The 19,068-nt window shown below is 44.7% G+C and overlaps 1 protein-coding gene across 14 annotated transcripts in view; it reads left to right on the top strand.

Moving 5' to 3' along the window:
- The window catches only part of TNS1 (tensin 1), a 321,487-nt gene that overhangs the window by 54,463 nt on the left and 247,956 nt on the right, over window positions 1–19,068 (top strand). The window contains exon 1 of one of the 14 annotated variants that reach the window (XM_082237877.1): window positions 18,014–18,124. The exons of the other annotated variants lie outside the window; for them this stretch is intronic. Coding sequence (XP_082094003.1) covers window positions 18,044–18,124 — 81 coding nt within the window. The 5' untranslated portion in view covers window positions 18,014–18,043. Of the gene's footprint in view, window positions 1–18,013; window positions 18,125–19,068 lie in introns of those variants that run through there. 14 annotated transcript variants of the gene reach the window in all.

The following is a 19,068-nucleotide window of genomic DNA, read 5'->3' on the forward strand; positions in this document are numbered from 1 at the left end:
CTTTTTAAAAAAAGAAAGAAAAGAAAAAGGCTGGACATTAATCTTTTGGCTATTGGCAGCTTAATAGTTTTCCCGAGATGCTATCTGCCATTTCTCCTGGTCTCACTTTTCTTCTGATTAAATAAGATGTGGGGTGGAGAGGAATGCTCTTTGTTAAGGCAGACATTGATTTACTCTGGTTTATTTCATTTTCAAAAGGGATGAGGGGTTGGGCTCTAGAAGATCAAAGAACTAAGAAAGAACGTGGGGGTAGGGACAGATGGACATTCAGCGGCATTGGGAAATAAACCCAGCTCTGAAATCTTAATGGCTAATGGCAATGTATGATCTTGTTTATTTCTGTAACAGTTCTTTGAGTTACAAACACAGGTGCTTGGTCCTTGTATTGCCTCCATCTTCTTCAGCCATGCCTGAGAGTTCGCTGTTTCAGTGCAGTTGGGCTTCCGTGTGCTTGTGTCGCTTGGGTGCACCTAAGTCCAACCGGAATGTCTCTTACATGAGCCCCATAATAAGAACAGAAGAGCCCTGCTGTATCACATCAGTGGCCCATTTAGTCCAGCATCCTAGTGGCTAACCAGATGCCTATGGGAAGCCCACAAACAGAACCCAAGTGCAGCAGCACTCTCCCCATTTGTGTTTCCCAGCAATTGATATTCAGAGGCATAGGGCCTCTGACAATGGAGGTAGACCATGGCCATCATGTTTTGTTCGCCACTCATAGTCTTTTGCTCCATGAATTTGCCTAATCCCTCTTTTAAAGCCAGCCAAGTTGGTGGCCATCACTTCCTCTTGTGTGTAGGGCTGGGAAATATATTGATATATCATCGAAAACTGTTTTGAAGTCCATATTGTGATATTGATTTCATAATTTTTGATCTGGCAATATATCACAAATCATGATGTGTGTGTGTGTGTGTGTTATGCAAAAATCACAATGTGGGAAAAACCATGAAGCCAGCCAATGCCTCTACATAGCTCCACCCTTATTTCAGACATTGTGATACATCAGTATACAGTGGTACCTTGGGTTACATACACTTCAGGTTACATACGCTTCAGGTTACAGACTCCGCTAACCCAGAAATGGTACTTCGGGTTAAGAACTTTGCTTCAGGATGAGAACAGAAATCACGTGGTGGTGGCGTGGCGGCAGCAGGAGGCGCCATTAGCTAAAGTGGTGCTTCAGGTTAAGAACAGTTTCAGGTTAAGAATGGACCTCCGGAACGAATTAAGTACTTAACCCGAGGTACCACTGTATTGTGATGTCTAGCTGCTGATATATCACAATGTTGAAAGACAGATATCACACAGCCCTGCTCTTGTGGGTGCAAAATTGATAGTTTAACTTTGTGGTGTACTTTTTTTTTTTTTTTTTGCATTTTAAAATTTTATTGGTTTCCAACCAGTTATACATTTTTATCCATATCATAACATTCTTATCCATTTTGGACTTCCTTCAACGTTACTGACAATCATTCGTAGTTTTCCCTTTCATACGCATTCCGTTCTTACATATTGCCGTTTTCCCTCCCTTCCTTCATTATTTCTATTCGACAATACTTATTAATTCTTTACAGTGCCTCTTTTAAACCCACCAGCGTTGTATTTACATCACAGTTGTTTTCCAGATACCCCACAAATTTCCCCCAGTCTTGAATAAACTTTTGGTCTTTCGTGTATCTAATTTTCCCTGTTAATTTATCCAATTCTACATATTCTATCAATTTTTCTCTCCACTCTTCCACCGTTGGAATTTCCTCCTGCTTCCATCTCTGTGCTAGCACAATTCTTGCGGCCGTTGCCGCATACTGAAAAAGTTTGCGGTCCTCTCTTTCTATATCTTTCAACTTTGTGGTGTACTTTCTTTTCTATCTTCCAACATTTGGCTGCATTGGATGTCCCTATGTTTTAGTGTTATGGGCTCGGGGGGACATCTCGCTCCATTTTGTCTCTTGACCTACTTTTTCTCTAAACTTGGAAGCCCCAAATGCTGTAAGCTTTCCTCAAAGGGGAGTTGCTTCATAATGACGTGTGGGAAAGCCAAGCAGAAGCCTTCAAAAATCCTGCCTCTTCCATTCCACCTCATCTCAAGGCCTCACAGAGAAGAGGGCCAATCCCCAGGCAAGGATACCAAGGTAAGATTATCAGGAGATGGAAGAGTCAAAAGGTGTCAGTTAGGTGGTGAGCACAGTGAACCAGCCTCTTGGTAAGCGGAAGGAGAAGCAAGGAAATGGCAGGTCTTAGCAGGGTGTTGTGGTCAGTTTTTTTCTCTCCTGAAGCAAGCCTGCATCAGGGTGGAGCTGCAAGGAGAGACCTTGGAATTTCTGTGGACTGCATAGGCTGGGGGTGGGGGAACAAAATACTGCAGTGATAAATTGCTGCTTTCAAAAATGTAAAACAGAATTTTAGGGACAATTAGGAAAGAGAATAACAGGGTACGGTGGGGGCATCTCAGAGCCTCTCTGCAGATAAAGGTAAAGGGACCCCTGACTGTTAGGTCCAGTCACAGACGACTCTGGGGTTGCGGCACTCATCTCGCTTTACTGGCCGAGGGAACCGGCGTACAGCTTCCGGGTCATGTGGCCAGCATGACTAAGCTGCTTTTGGCGAACCAGAGCAGCGCATGGAAACACTGTTTACCTTCCCACCGGAGCGGTACCTATAGAGCAATATTAATAGCAGTGGTTCTCTCTTGAATCTTGTGCACAGTTCCAGTTGCCTCCTTTGGTAAAGGGAACAGTGGGTTGGAAGAACACAGAAGTTGTTGTTCCTTTTGACATCTGGTGGGAGGGCGTTCCACAGGGCGGGTGCCACTGCCGAGAAGGCACTACCAAGAAGCCTGGTTCCCTGTAACTTGGCTTCTTTCAGTGAGGGAACTGACAGAAGGACCTCAGTGTCCAGGTAGAATGATGGGGATGGAGATGCAATACTGGACAAAGGCAGTATTGGCCATGCTGTTCTCAGTGTCTGCCTTAAGACTGCAGGACACATAGATAGTGAAAATGGAGCAGAAGTATTCCATAAGCAGGATGGGCTTTTGTTATTGTTGAAGTTTTACTGCATTACTACGCAATCTGCAGTAGAGTTTGGCAGCCAGAAGATCTTTGATTTTGTATTTAAATAAGTTGTGTTTTTAGTTCTTATGGTCACTTAGAAAACAGGGGTGTAGCTATGGGTTGGCTGGGTTGGCCTCTGCCAAGGACGCAGGGCCTGGGCTAGGGCCTGCAGAAATCCCCTCTGCTCTCCCCAGGCTCCTCCTCCACTGTTCTGGGTGCCCAACATCTCCTTTCCAAGAGTGCAAGGGACTGGAGATGGGGGGGGGGGGAGGTGGCGGTGGCAATGATACAGCTCCTTGCCACAGGCGCATGGGAGCCTAGGCACGTCTGTGTTATTAAAAAAATTGAATATTGGTTGGATGAGTCAACTGCAAGTTCATAAATAAAATTGAAAGAGTCAGGAGATGGGACTCCTAATCTTGGCTGGTGGTATCTGGCTCCTACGCTAGACGTAAAGACCTAGGAGAAGAGAAAAAAGAATAGAAAAGTGGTGTGTGTGTGTGTGTGTGTGTGTGTGTGTGTGTGTGTGATGGGATTCTCATATAGGGAAAAGGGTTAAACAAAACCTTTGTGTGTGGTGTAATCTCAATCCTGAGACTTCCCACCCCACCATGACAGTTTCATAAAAACAAGTATTTAAAATGTCACCTACTTTGCCCCTGTTGCAGGCTTATTAGCATTATCCATTATGAGCGGAATACTGTTTCTGAGTCTGAATGTTGAAAACTTCCTTTTGTTTGCGAAGGTTGATACTTTCTATTTTCAACTATTATTTTACCCTCTCCCTTGCTAAAATTGATAAAATGTAAGGTACGTTTAGATACTTTTGGTTGCAATGGCATGTTGCTTCATCTCAGTCACTGGATGTGTAGAGTAAAAATTTCAGTAAAGCTAAATTATAGTCTGAATGGTACATAAAAGCAGTTATATGTTTAAGTTTTATAAACATATTAAACACTATAATTTTGTGTGCCAATACACAGTGAGTGCATTTTATGTTCTTAAAGTCGAAAGTCTTAGAAAGTTAACCATGCTTATATTTCAATTCCACCCCGCTCTCAAATTTCCTTTGTTTCCCTGGGATGAAAAGCAAAACGGAACCCAGTTTCCCCCAGGTATGCCTGGGGCACCCACCACCTCCCCTGGGAGAATGAAATCCTGGAGAGCCACACTGCCAGTCAGTGTAGATAAATACTGAGCTAGGTGGACTAAAGGACCAGTGGTCTGATTCAGCTTTCTGTGTTCTTATTCCCTGTACTTAATAAAGGTAAAGGGTAAAGGGACCCTTGACCATTAGGTCCAGTCGCAGACAACTCTGGGGTTGGAGCACTCATCTCGCTTTATTGGCCGAGGGATCTGGTGTACAGCTTCTGGGTCATGTGGCCAGCATGACTAAGCCACTTCTGGTGAACCAGAACAGCGCATGGAAACGCCAGAGCCGTACCTACTTATCTACTTGCACTTTGATGTTCTTTCGAACTGCTAGGTTGGCAGGAGCAGGGACTGAGCAACGGGAGCTCACCTTCTGATCGGCAAGCCCTAGGCTCTGTGGTTTAACCCACAGTACCACCCGCGCCCCATACTTTAAAAAACACACACCTTAATCTTAGGGCCTAGCTAGCTGTTAGTGGGGGCTGAATAGTTGCTGCTGACTTGCCTTTCTCCCACACATCTTTTCGGCAATATACATGTTTTGCTTTGTTTTTAAAGAAAGACTTCACTGTGGACAGCATTTTCCAGCTGCAATCCATTAGTAGCTAGTTGCAGTGAGTGGTGCAAGGCTGGAATTTTGGGATTCTGCATAATAATAATAATAATAATAATAATAATAATAATAATAATATTTATTTATACCCCGCCCTCCCCAGTTGAAGCCGGGCTCAGAGCGGCTAACATCAAATGTATAATACATTAACATAAAATCAGACAATCAATTAAAATACATCCTCAAATCAGATCAGGATCAGAATAAAATCCAATCGGATGGCAATCCGCAGATTAGGGTTGGGGACCTTAAATGCTCACCAGGCCCAACTGTTTGTGCTGAACTTATATGGGCCTGTGAGAAAAATTGGGAGGCCACTTTCATGCAAGTTCTTATGAAAGAGGAGAGGGAGTCAGACTGAACCCCGACCAAAGGCCTGGCAGAACAGCTCTGTCTTGCAGGCCCTGCGGAAAGATGTCAAGTCCCCCAGGGCCCTAGTCTCTTGTGACTGAGCGTTCCACCAGATTGGAGCCACAGCCTAAAAAGCCCTGGCTCTAGTTGAGGCCAGCCTAACCGCTCTGTGGCCTGGGACCTTCAAGATGTCTTTATTTGAAGACTGTAAGTTCCTCTGTGGGGCGCATGCACATGCATCACCTGAACTAGTTCCTGGAGCTGTAGCAACACCTGAGCTATCTGCCATCCTTCAGGTTTTTGGTTTTCAGACTTTTGTTCAGATCACTGTGCTGTATACATGCAGTTTGCAGGAGTCTCACTAGGATTCTCTTAAGTGCTTGTGATTTAAACCATCATGCAAATTGCTCAGGTGTGCATTGTAGCTTGTAAGTGGGGGTGGGGAATGGAAGATGCAACCTGAAAACTGCAGCAAACTAATGCACCAATTGCAAAATCAATTTTTAATTAATTTTAGATGTTCTCTAAGTTTAACCAGCTGGCAGATGGAGTGGAACAGGGTGGAGCGAACCAACTGAACAAGACCAAAACAGGGGAAATCTCCACACGTTGCTTGTTGCTTCTGCTAGATTTTACAAGGGAGATGTAGCTTGGTGTCAGCCATGCGTCCTCTGTAACATCTAGTTAGGCCTCTAGAGGCAGAATAATCTAGGCTAAGTAAATACACATTCAAATTTAATTTGCATAATTAATAGGGTAGCATTTTAGTTTCCTTTGCGCAGAGATGGCTCAGAGCCCTTGTAATGGTGTAATGGAGAGCCAGTGTGGTGTAGTGGTTAAGAGCAGTAGTCTTGTAATCTGGAGAACTGGGTTTGAGTCTCCGCTCCTCCACATGCAGCTGCAGGGTGACCTTGGGCCAGTCACACTTCTTTGAAGTCTCTCAGCCCCACTCACCTCACAGTGTTTGTTGTGGGGGAGGAAGGGAAAGGAGAATGTTAGCCGCTTTGAGACTCCTTAAAGGGAGTGAAAGGCGGGATATCAAATCCAAACTCTTCTTCTTCTAATGCTTGTCCCTTGGTCTAGGTTTGACCAGATTCCCCAAACCTGGTGCCCTCAAAACGTTTTGGACCACAACTCCCATCAGCTCCAGCCCAGGGCGGCCAATTTTCAGGGATTATGGGAGTTGCAGTCCAAAACAGCTTGAAAGCATCAGGTTGGGAAAGACTGGCTAGGATCTCGAAGATATGCCGCCCCCCTTAGAATGAGATTGGCATGGATCATTTTTCTCTGTCTTTAAATGTTGTGGGGGTATTGTAAGCCAAACCTGGTGGATCCTTTGGTTATGGTTATGGTATTTGCCTTAAAAGCAAATAAACCTTTTCTGGGACTGATGTTAACAACCCATCTCACAGGGAACATGCTACAACATGGATGGGGAGCCTCAGACCCTCCTGGCCTTTCATTCTGGCCCTCAGAACTCTTCCCAGGACACACCCCTCACTGGTCCTGCTATGCACCTTGAATATTTTTTGCCTGGCTGGAACATGAATGCCCAGAATGCCCCTTGCTTGCCTAGAAAGGGTATGGGAATGCCTGCAGAAAGGTAACATTAGCATTTGTAGTTCTACCCATTCTTGCTTTTGGCCCAGCCCCCCCACCAGCATGGGACCCTCAGAGGGAAATGTGACCTTTGAGCTGCAAAACATTCTTTCACCCCTCTTCTACAGCAGCTGCAGATAAACTAAGTTGGATGACTTCCCTTGCAATGACTGCATGGTCTCCCTTGACACTGGGACAGATTACTAATCTGAGGGAAGTCCCCCAAATGCTGCTCCCCATGCTATTTTGAGACATGGCAAAATGACGAAGCGCACGCATGCACAGCCAGTTTGCGCAAGAAGGGGTGAAAAGTGGAGTGCCCGATGCAACTGCGAATTGGGATTGCCTGTGTCTCCAGTTTCTCCCCCCCCCCCCAGCCTCTTGGTTGCTAGGTGGCCGGAGTCATTCCTGGCGGAGGGGGAATGCAATAATGGCTAATCTGCAGTTCTCCCCATTACACCTCTTAATGATTCCCTAAATCATGCTAATGAACTGCACCCTCACCCCCCTGCCTCTTGACCCTTCCCCTCAGAAGAGCACCAAAGGGCAGCCTGGATCCATTATGCTGGTGAATGCGCCGGGGCTAAGATTTATAGAGCAGGCGGGAGCGACGAAGTGGTCTAGCTGGCTCCTTGGCCCTTACAACAGGACACCTGGGCTGTCATTAGAGGTAATTAGTGAGCCAGTGCTGATTGATGAGGGGTCCAAATAGCCTCTTGGCCCAGCAAGGGGGTCTTGTTGGTTGGATCAGCTCCTTTTGATGCTCAGAGTGTAATGAAGTCTCCCATTTGAAACCTTCATTAGGGTCTTCTTAAAGGATCTGGGTTGGGGAGCAGGGTGGACCTCTTTAATTTTTTTAAAAAAACAAAGATGATACATTTATGTGTTGAGCCAAATAGGCCTGAAAATTTTATCCTCCTGCCCCTTTGATGAAATATTGCCTGAGTGTATTCATCTCCCTCCTTATAGGGTTGGAGTATCTCTCAAGAGAGAAAGAGGTGGTGGTGAGGGGGAAGGGGACCCCTTTCACATTTGTTTATTATTTTTGCATGCTACTCTTCTCCTGGAGCTCATGCAAAAGTCGTAGGAAGAATTCCGCCCAACAGTTCCAGTGTCTTGTGAGCCTGATTTCAGCTGCCATTTTGAATTTCATCTGGTTCTGAGTGCTCTGTAATTTATTCAATATTTTCCTTTGTTCATTGTAAGCTGGAGGATGGCCAGTTTCTTGGGAATCACACTATTCTTCAGGCAATAGTCTGGTAATGGGTATTTTGACATACAATCTCAGCTCTTTGTGGATGGTCAGGTTCTAAAAGTTGGCACTAGTAGTAAGAACTCCACAGCAGTGGAACACATGCACGTGGATTGTAGATCATGATTTGGGGGGTGGGGGTGGCAGAGCTAGGAAGTAGCTAATGTGCTTCCTGCACAATCTTTTCAAGAGGCAGATGGATAGTAGTTGTTCGTCTTTGCACAAGAGTTATTGATGCAATAACTTGAGCACTTTTTTTCCTGCCATACTTTCAAGTTTCTATTCTATAGAATAGAATGACCACTGGGGTTATGTGAAGTTACTTTGGGGGCCAGGTCTGGTCTGGTCCATATGAATACCAATTGACCATTGCTGCTGTTAGTTAATGCCCTAGATATTTTGGTACCTCTGTGGCCACTTCCAGATGATCTATTTATTGAGCATTTAGCCTGATTTGTTTGCCTAGGCAATAGACAGTGTTTGCTAATGAATTATCATTCAGCCCGATTTATTTGTGGGGAGAGTAGATGATGTTGCATCAAAGCAAGTATTACCCCACACTTTTTGGTGCACCCCCTTGCTTTCCTTACAGCAAAAGGTGGGTTTGTTGCATGAGACCGCCAGGGTTTTAGACAGTAAGTCTTTCCCACCTTCAAGTGACTTAATGTTCTATCAATGCCCAATTGTGTTATGAAAATTCTGATAGTTAATCCATTGTAAAATTGCAATTATGTTATTTTAAAAACAAATATCTTGCAGCCAAAGAGTTGAGTGGGACCAGCACTGGTTTATTTTGGAGTCTCTGGATGTGGCACTGAATCCTCCTTCCTTCTGTACTTGCAGATGGATGGGAAGCCTTGTTCCACAGGCCTTTGGTAGAAGCAGGAAACCAATAGGTGTAATACCAGCTTTTCTGATACTGGGAGTGATGGAAAGTGCATTCTTGATGGCCTGTTGTATGCATTGCCTCCCATCTTCCTCAAGCTGTTGTTCTATTTTGTTCTTGGCATATATTGCCATAGTTTTTTCTTCTGTTTGCTGTTTGCATGCAACACTTGCTTTGCACGTAACCACCCACCATTTGCACTCTTTATTTTGACCTTTCTGCATTTGCATTGTGTGTTGGTGTAAGACACGGGTGGGGAACCTTGCACCCAGCAGCTGAATATTGCCCTCCGGACCTCTCTACTTGGCCCTTAGGAGTCTTCCCAGTCCTTCTCCACTTCCCAGTCCACATTCCTAACCCCACGCTATGCCCCTCAACAGTCCTTCTCCATGCCCACCTTTTGCCTGTCTGGAATGTGCCTTTGAACTATGACAATGCCTCTTACTGGGTGCATGTAGAAGCCTCTGACTTGGACTGTCAAGAGTCTCACCTGTTGCTCCACCCACCTTTCCTTCTGGTCCTGGCAAGCACTGGCATGTGGTCCCTGAAAGGTCGCCCATGAGGGAATGTGGCTCTGTCATACTGAGAAAGGTTCTCCATCCCTAGTGTAGGAGATGAGATGCTGTGGTTTTAAGGAAGCTGATATATCTCGGACTGCATTCCCCTATCTGCAACATGGACAAAACACAGAATCACCGATTTGTGGAGTTGGAAGGGACAACGGAGGGTCATATAGTCCAAACCCCTGCAATTCAGGAATCTTTCACCCAAAGTGGAACTCAAACCCACGACCCTGAGATTGAGAGTCTCATGCTCTACCGACTGAGCTGTACGACTGTTATAAGGCAGCATGCAAAAGAAGGTAGGAGATGGAGGGAATGAACAGGCTACTGGGGAGGCACAGCATTTGAGTCCTCTTCCCAAGATATTAGTATGGTCTTCAAGTCTCCAGTTTGGCAACTGTTGCCTGTAGCCTTCTTTCCTATCTTCCCTGTGCTTTGGGGCAGGGATGTGGGAGGAGGCTGTCCCATCATGTAATGAGATCAGCTGGGCAATGAACTGGGCTACAACTATCACTTTGTAAAGTTTTTTTTTAATAGGAGGGGAAACAGCAGTAAAAGCACTTATGAGGTGATAAAGGGCTTTAATGAGCTGGCTCTTTGATAGCACAGCTGTAAACCGAGAGGGAGGCAGGGAACAAAAAAAAAAAAAAAAAGTGGATGGGAGAGAGCACTCAGGATCTACCTTATGGCCTCCAGCACTGTTTGTTTCAAGGCTCTAAATCAAGATTTTCTCTGCATTTTCCCATTCCCCAGGACAAAGGCATATCAATGCAATGTGATCACCCTGAATTGTGACTCTGTTAGAGACTTTGTGGACTCTCTCAAAATCATTGAGTGGGACTGTGGCTGCATCCATAGCAAACATTTAAAACACATGACTTCCCCAAAGAATCTTGGGAACTGTAGTTTATTCCTCACATAGTTCTAGTTCCCAGCACCCATAACAAACTACAGTTCCCAGGATTCCTTGTTGGGTAGTAATGTGCTTTAAATATGCTTAAAATGTGTGGTGTGTGCACAGCCTGTGAGGCATCTGTTGGGGATACTTTGAATTCTAGGAAATTCTGACATAGAATGAGCTTGAGGACCTTGGATAGCTAGTGTAGGTTTCTGAACCTGTTCAGGACAGATCTACTGCAGTTTCATTTTGGACAGGTTGTGGAGAAACTATCTGGGAAAAGGGAAGGATAATCCAAGGATAATAATTCAGTCATATGTTTGGCCAGGATCTTTAGAATGTGTACATTTTGCATGGAGGAAATCTGAAGCATGCCTCTGTTTTCCTTAGCAAGAACTTCCTTTAGGGATGGCGTCAGTAAAAATGGCTCCTTTATGATAGCAGGAACCTACTCTGGGGTTGCCATCTCTAACTAGAAATCTAGGCTAGGTGCAATTGGGTGCTATAATGGATCAGAAAAATGCAAATAGTTGTTTTCACCTAGGTGCAATGATAAGCAGGTTCTCCAGTCCCATCTGAGTTGATGATGCTACTGGCAATTAGGAAGAGCACAGCAAGTGCCCTTTTCATGAGCTGAGTTGCAAGTGCTACCCAAGACTAGAGCTCCCTTGCAAGTTAATTAGCAGGATAAGCTTGCCAAGATGTCAGCTGCAAGTCAATTACAATCAGAACTTCTGAACAGAGCTGAATGAAACCTACTGTTTAGCCCTAAAACTTGGCAGTGATAAGCGCCTTGAATGCAAAATGCAAAATATTGAATCTTGTTTTACCAGCTTTCATTTTCGGAATGACTTAAAGGGACATTGATATAGGTGGGAGAGAATACACAAAAAGTGCTTTTATTTGGTTTCCCTTGCCCTTTCTCCTCTTTTGCCATGCATTCTTCAAGACACACGTGTAGAGGGATATTGAAACACCACCTTCTCTTTCTTGAGAGAACCTGGGAACCTCACATACCTTGAATGGGCTGCTGAGTTCTCCAGGGTACCTTTCTTACTTACAGAGTAGCCCTGCTTAAGGCAGCCTTCAACCATCTGGTGCCTTCCAGATGCTTTGGCCTGTAACTCTTATCAGTCCCATTCAGGCAAAGGCTAGTTTAAAGGGATTTCCCCTTAACTTTCCAAATTCATTTTGCACTGGGCATGATGGGATATATATGCCTTTTGTGAGTCTAGATATGCTCCCGGTGCCCATAGGTTGGAGTTCCAACATTTAACCAGTTAGAGTTAATAAAAAATCACTCTTGATGGATTGATAAGGTATCCCAGTTAAGTGGACAGCAGATTTTGTTTTGATTTTTTAAATAATTAAAATAGAAACACAGTATCAGAAGAGATATTTCTTCTTCTCCGTCAAACAGAAGCAAATGTTTCTAAGACATGTCTGCTCCCACACATTTATGTCTCCACCAAAAGAACATCAAAATATGTTTGCTTCAAGATTTTTATGTTTCCTCCTTTAAAAAACCACACACACACACACACACACACACACACACACTAAGAAAAGACATAGATGGCAACAGGTCATCAAAAAGTAAAAGTCATGTAAGGTCATTGGTGTAGATTTTTGTTAGGGGAGGCAGAACCGATGTGACTGGTCAGTTAGTTAAGTATTTCTGTTGTTTTACTTGATCGGGGTGGGGGTAGGGAGCTGCCCCCTGCCCACCCTTGGTTACACCCATGTGTAAGGTCCATCAAAAAAGATACAGCATGTATTTAAGATAATGGGAGAACAAAAGAGAAGAAAAAGAGGGTAAAGGACAAGAAAGGTGAGAAAAGGAGAAGAGAACGAAAAGATAGAAAGAAGGAGCTGATACATTTCATAATTGTAATTAAGGCATACAGAATTTTTTTTTATTTAAAGAGAATAAACAGAAAGAGTGTTCAATGAAAAGAAATGCACAATATAGTGCCACACAAATTCTAGTGGTTTCACTGTTTACTCACATTGATTTTATTTTATTATTACTATATTGTATTGTACTTTATTACTACAATATTTTAGAAATCAGTTTTAACTTCTTTTGATTATAAAAAGATTGAGAATTTCCCCCGCTAAACAAATAAAAAATAAGTATCTAATTTGTTTTATTTAACATGTGTAGAATCTGACATTCGTCAGTACAGATAGCAGGGCAATATACAGAACACAGAGTAAAACAACTAAATCAAATAATGAAATAATAATGATCCATACTGAAATGCACCATGAAACAAATAAAGCAGCTGAAAACAACAGAGCAGATTAAGCCCTAATCAGCTTACAAAACTTGGAAAGCCTGGGCAAATGAATTAAGCCCCAACTTGATGCCAGGATGATAACAATGGCATATTCAACCCAAACAATTGATTAGTCAATTAAACAAATGAAACCCCTGCAATTAATTGACTAAGATTTCTTTAATTTGGATGACAGACCATTAAATTCCCTAAAGATGCCAAAATCTAGGTTTTATCCACCAGAATCTGCAAAGCCATTTCATTGACTGATATCTCCATGCTGGGGCTTGGCGTGACTGGGGTTGCGGTTTGGAAGGAGCAGAGGGAAAGGAAAGGCAGAGCTGTGGTGGTTCCTCTCTCCCCTGCTGTGGTACTGGATAAAAGGCGGCATTGTTGTGGTTTTACAGACAGGGCTTGGCGAGTGAGGTCCCTCGTCCTCCAGGCCTGCTGCCTGCTCTGGTTTTATTGTAAGGTCTCATTGCATCAGGCAGCACAGCAAAATGGAGCGGACTCTGGCACGACATGTCTCTTGCCCTAACCTGGTCTTGAAAATGTTGTGAGAAAGAGTGGGGCAACTGTATAAATGAAGTAATTAATAGAAGCGCCAGATGTACTTTATTTTAAGAGATGGCCCTGTAGGCACCTAGGATTTTCATGCTGCAACTTTGCAGGAATCCCAGTTGTGTGATTATGGCCACATTCACCCCATCTATTTAAAGCATTACAGCAGCACTTTAAGCAGTCATGGCTTCCCCTAAAGAATTCGAGGAGCTATAGTTTGTTAAGGGCCCTGAGACCCCTATTCCCATTTTAGAGCTACAGTTCCCAGCATGGCTTTTAACAACCAAATCCCTCTTCACAGGAACTCTGGGAATCATAGCTCTGTGAGGGGGAGTAGGGGTCTCCTAAAAACTCTCAGCATCTTTAAACAAACTATAGCTCCCAGAATTCTCTGGAGAAAGCCATGGCTGTTTAAAGTGGTGTCATAGTGCTTTAGCAACAACAACAACAATTTAAATAGATGGTGTGAATGTAGCCTATATTAATAGATATGTACTCTACCTATCTCTGGTGTGGACTTCCTGTTTTGTGTCAGTAGCACAACAGAACCTGAGACATACATGGCAAAAGTATAATCTCCTGTTAAATGGATCAAATGTTTGAGATGTCTTCAATGCTGCCTTTAAATTCCTTTAGAGTCCTGTACCTGGAGAAATCAGCAGCAGGGAAAATGTCCATAGGCCCATCCAGTGGTAGCTGTGCTATGATCATATCAGTGTTTAGCTCCTGGTTCATAATGTCTAGTAGAACTTAACCCATGGTATGACATTTCTGAGTTTTCCTACCACCACAGTTCCCATCAATGGCTGCTGGCAATAGGGCTTCAGGGAAGTAAGTGATGGCAGTGACATTGAGATAGGTAAATTCTTTTAGAATGTTCCGGAAGGAGATGGAGAGCTAACTGTGTGGCTGCCGTTTTGTGTGTGTGGCAGCATTTATTCATTGAACTGTAAGTTGAGCTTGCTCCATTGGTGCACAGGAAACACTGACATATTCTGGAAGAAATCCTTAAACCCAGGGATAAACTGGGCCTATTGGGCTTTGTCCTGATGTGGTAAGCTCTAGTGAGTTGTTTATAGTGGTACTTTACTTCACTGTTGTCTGGGGCTCACCATTTTGTCCCAGCCCAAGGCTTGGGACCATCTTGTTTGCAAGCCAGCTATCTTTCTCATTTTCTCTCTGTCCCTCCCCACTTCACTTTCCTTCTTCAACCCTCCCTAATCTCATTCTCCTCTTTAAAAAGCAATACCACCAGAGGAAGGAAATGGTGCTGCTGATATACGAGCTACATTACATTGGGACATGACCCAGTTGTGGGTTTGGTTCTATCAGATGAAGATGAATGTTGAATGGCCATGACAGACCTAAGCCAATGTCAATTCTGCAGTAGCCAAAGGCCAAAGCCACTGGGCCAGAGGCAACTGATGGCATAGGCTTGTGGTTCTCAAACTTGTTTCTCTGGGCCCTACTTTCAGAATAAAAATTTGCTTTCACCACAACATTTTTTTTTATTGATAAGAAATACATTGGAAAACAAAAAGAAACAACACAGAACACAGCTACTTTATAATATGATCATGGGACACCCAGAAACTATAAATCAATGCAGCTACGAACATGAATCATTCCCACATACTTGATGCTCTCATTTTGATATGTACTGTATCCATATTATGTAAATAAGATTTTTTTTTGTTTTATTAGTATACTATAATACTCTGAAATGTTTAAAAGTTTCTATGATTGTCCTTGAATCTTCCTGCTACAATTGCCATCCTCTCCTGGCTCACCAGTGTGGTGCACCACACCCTTTGAGAACCACTGGCACAGGTGAATGACTTACTGGGCAGCATTCTTCAAGGAGCTCCCTCATGCAACCATCTGCTTGATGTGGGCTGTAGGAAATTCATATGGATCCCACAGAGACAGTGATATCAGTGTCCTGTAGTTTCAGACTTTGTCCCCAGACTGTTCACTTAGGACAGCAAGTTGTTCTTTCAGGTGCCCAAGCAAAGAAGTTTTTGTAAACTGAAAGTCCCCTCCCTGCCTTTGGGCTGCCCATTTGCCACAGGTGTAGATATATATAGACAGGCAGGCTAGGAATGTCTGTAGGCATATTTGCAAGGCTGCATTTATTGGCCAATAATTGGACATATAAAACTGCCTTATACGGAGCCAGATCATTAGTTTATCTAGCTCAGCATGGTCTACTCTGACTGGTAGCAGCTCTCAGGGACTCAGACATTTTCTTCTGCAGCCCTGCTAAACTTTTTAAACTGGAGATGGTGGTGATTGAATCTGGGACCTTTTGGATGCAAATAATGTGTTCTGCCAGTGAGCTACAGACCCTCCCCATATCAATTTCAGGGCTCATAGGTCTAGGTCTTTTAGCTCAGTTAAGATTGTACAGCACATCAGCCAACCCACCTAAGTCTTTGTCCCTCTCTCTCTCAAAGCTTTTCTCTTTTCTCCCCCACATTTACTCCTTTCTTTCAAAGCTGCCAATCACTGGTCCACCCCCTGCTGCGTTTCCAAGGCTTGTCTAATCTGGAAATCGAACGTGAACCGAATTCTGTGTGTTGCTGGAAGGAAATATGAACCAAATGTAAGCATGGCCGTTCAGGGGGAAACACACTTCCAGGCCCAAGCTGTTTTTAATAAGGGATCTCAATTGGCAGGACCCGGCAACGCCAAGGCAGCAGGCTCAAGGAAGCCCAAGAAAAAAGAACAGTCAGCACTGAGCTAGTAGGAGAGTGAGGAGGACCCATGTGGTCAATTCAGCTGCTCCAGATTTGCCAAATTAAGGCTTCTTCTTCTTGCACCAGCTAGATGTCCTTGGTTTGTGTGTGCCTATGTGTGTGCCAACTCGCCTATTTGTAGCAAGGTTATATTCTTCTTTCCGTCTCATGCTGCTGTCTAGTTTTAGCAAGTGGAGTGTGAATAGGAGGAGTTGCCTCTCTGCTGCATATTGAGGCAGTGGATTTCAACCAGTGTGCCATGGTACCCTGGGGAGCCTTGAATGATGGTTAAGGGTGCCATGGGCATCACTGGCCTCTGTCTCTTTTTCCTTACCTCCCTCCCCTGATGCTCTCTTACATCTCCGCCTCTCCAAGCCTTGCACAGCTGTTTATTGTAGCAGCCCTGACTATAAGCTCCATAGGTGAATGGTGCTTCCAGAAGGAATCTCTCTTTGGGGTGGTAGGGGACGGGTAGGCAGCTCAGAGACCAGGGGCAACAGCAGCGGCTGCCTGGAGGACTCACAAGGAGAGTGGAGAGGAAAGGAGGCTGGGGGAACACTCCACAAGGGAGGGTGTTCAAAAAAGAGGGAGAGACTGCCAGCTCTGCAGGCAAGAGGTGACATAACTGGGCTCCTGATCCCCACAGGGGTGCCGTAGAAAGAATGTAGTTGGTTAATGGAGCTGTGGACTCCAGAAAGGTTGAAAGCCTCTGGCCTAGGGCCTAGAGGCACATTAACCTGGGGCAACGTGGTTTGACAGCTGTTTCTTTATGTTGGGTATTGTGTATGGCAGGAATTGGAATTAAGAGATATCTAAGGCTGAAACCAAGAGCCAATTAGACTTGCTTTTTGAGCGGGGTGGGAAGTATGAATGTGTCCACCTGTCTTAAGGTGCTTGCAAAAAATGCAGGAAAGTTAATGCACACACCTTATTTTCCAGAAGCAGAATGCATTTGGCAAGCTTCCAAAACCAATTAAGAGAATATGTATTTATCTCTTTTTCAAGCACTTTCTTCCTTTTTGCATTTCCACATAGCATAGGGCTATGCTAATCCCTACCTTCAAAAGGCAAACTTCGCCATAATGATTTCTGTCATAATTTTTTTTATCAAAATCCTAATTCAGATATCTGATGTTGATATTTAGACTGCAATGATTGTGCTTGTTAAGTTAAAAGAAGTTAAAAGAAATGCAGCCAAAAGATCCAGACCTCTTTTCATCCCTCAAACCCAAGCCCTACAAGTGAATTCATGGCAAATTGGTTGCTTTTGCAGTGGAACTTAACTCAAATGCCAAATTTTGGCATAAATAGCGACTGGCCAGAAACCAAATTCCATGACTTAAAAGAGTAAACAATCAAAGCCTCTGGCATGAATATCTGCTGCTGCAAGTTAGTCTTCATTTAACACCAAAATGATGCTAGGTGCTGTTCGTATTTAGAGATGGTGCGACACTCCCACCACCATCCAGAAGAATTCAGTCCTGGAGATATTTAATGCTCAGATAGCCTGCCGCTGGTTCGGAGACAGGCTTCCCACAATAAGGATTTTAGTGTTCATGGGTTGTGGGTCTAAATCTGCTAGACTCTCCTGAACACGACTTCAGTGTCCTTTCGTGCTTAGCCAGCCCCAGCTTCCCCCGGAGGAGCATAGCAGTGTGTTTCATTTCTCCTTCCCTCCTCCTCCTCCTCCTCCTCCTCCTCCTCCTCCTCCTCCCTTTGCTTCTCTTGTGGGGATGGGGCTGCAGCTGAAACTCGGCAGCCTTTCAACCATTAAACTATATAAAAGCGCGGCAAAGTTATGCAGCTGCCCATCGAGGAGGGGCCTGGAGGGGAGGGGTCTGCAGCCATAAAGAGAGGGTTTCTCCAGAGGCACCGCCCCTCCCCCTTTCCTTTGGAGGTGAAGGAGCTGACCCAAGAAGAAGCAAGGAGAGGAATCCACGGTGACACCAGGCAAGGGAAGGCGAAGAGGCAGCAGCGGCTGAGAGGCACATGCCCAGACGTTGCTGTTGGCTGGAAAGCCTCGCACTTTCTCCTTGCCTCTGCTTAGTCCTCCTACCCCTTGGCGCGGAGGATGTGCTGAGCTGATGCTGTTATGCTGTCGGTGTCACTGAGTCTCCCAAAGGGCCGATCTGGTGACAGGATGACCTGGGTTTGCCTGTCTTGCATGCTTTGGGTACGTAGATGTCTTTCGACGACATCCCGCAGCATCATTTTCCTCCCTCGCCTTACTCCCAAGGTGCTTGCTTTTGGTTGTGTTGCAAAGCGAAGCCGGGCTTCTGGTCGAGGGGTTGCAGTTACTGGGCTGGAGTGTTTCCTTCCACTTTTGACCGCATTTCCAAACAGGGCAACTGTAGAGGAGGAAGGAGGGGATGTCGTGGGAGAGCTTTGTGTTTGTTTCTTCGTGTGTGTGTGTGTGCGTGTGTGCATCCATGTGTTAATGCCAGTTGATGGATGGATTTCAAAGACTGCCTCTCAGGGATTGGAAAGGGAGACGAGGATCGGGAAAAGGAGAGGAAAACCCTCCTAAAGGATTCCATCTGGATGTGACTTTGCAAGGAAAGCCTTTGATGCTTGCTGTGAAGCAGATGTCCAGCTATCCGGCTCGCTGCGCCACTGGCGAACACTGCAGGGAAGCCGGGGATGTCGGGCTTAGAAGCATTTTCTTCCTTTCTCCCCTGTTTAAAATGCCATTAGTTTTCACGTGAGGGGGAAATTAACTTTTCACTGTTTTCCCGGCGCTTGTGAGAACCAGATCGCTCGCCCCCTTCTTTACCGGTTTTGCAGCGAAAGGGAGGGCAAAACGAACTGCGCTCACTGAGAGAGCCTCTATGGTCATTTGTTGGCGATCTATTAATGCAGATAGTGGATGGGTATTTGGAACTGTGGAAACCTGAGCATGACATATTGGAGACCACCCACTAGGCTAGAAAGGTGTTTTGCAGTTGCATCTTGGGACGCATGACGGTGGCACCAATATCTAGAAGTGGATCTGGCTGTTCTAAGCCCCTTCCAGGCATCATGACCGATCATACTGGAGACGTGCATGTGACCTGCTGTACACGAGTGAGTGTCGAAGCTAGGATAATCTCTGGCCACCTATTTCTTTTCCATGTCCTG

Source organism: Podarcis vaucheri (assembly GCF_965113315.1).
Source record: "Podarcis vaucheri genome assembly, chromosome: 1".
Taxonomy (NCBI): domain Eukaryota; kingdom Metazoa; phylum Chordata; class Lepidosauria; order Squamata; family Lacertidae; genus Podarcis; species Podarcis vaucheri.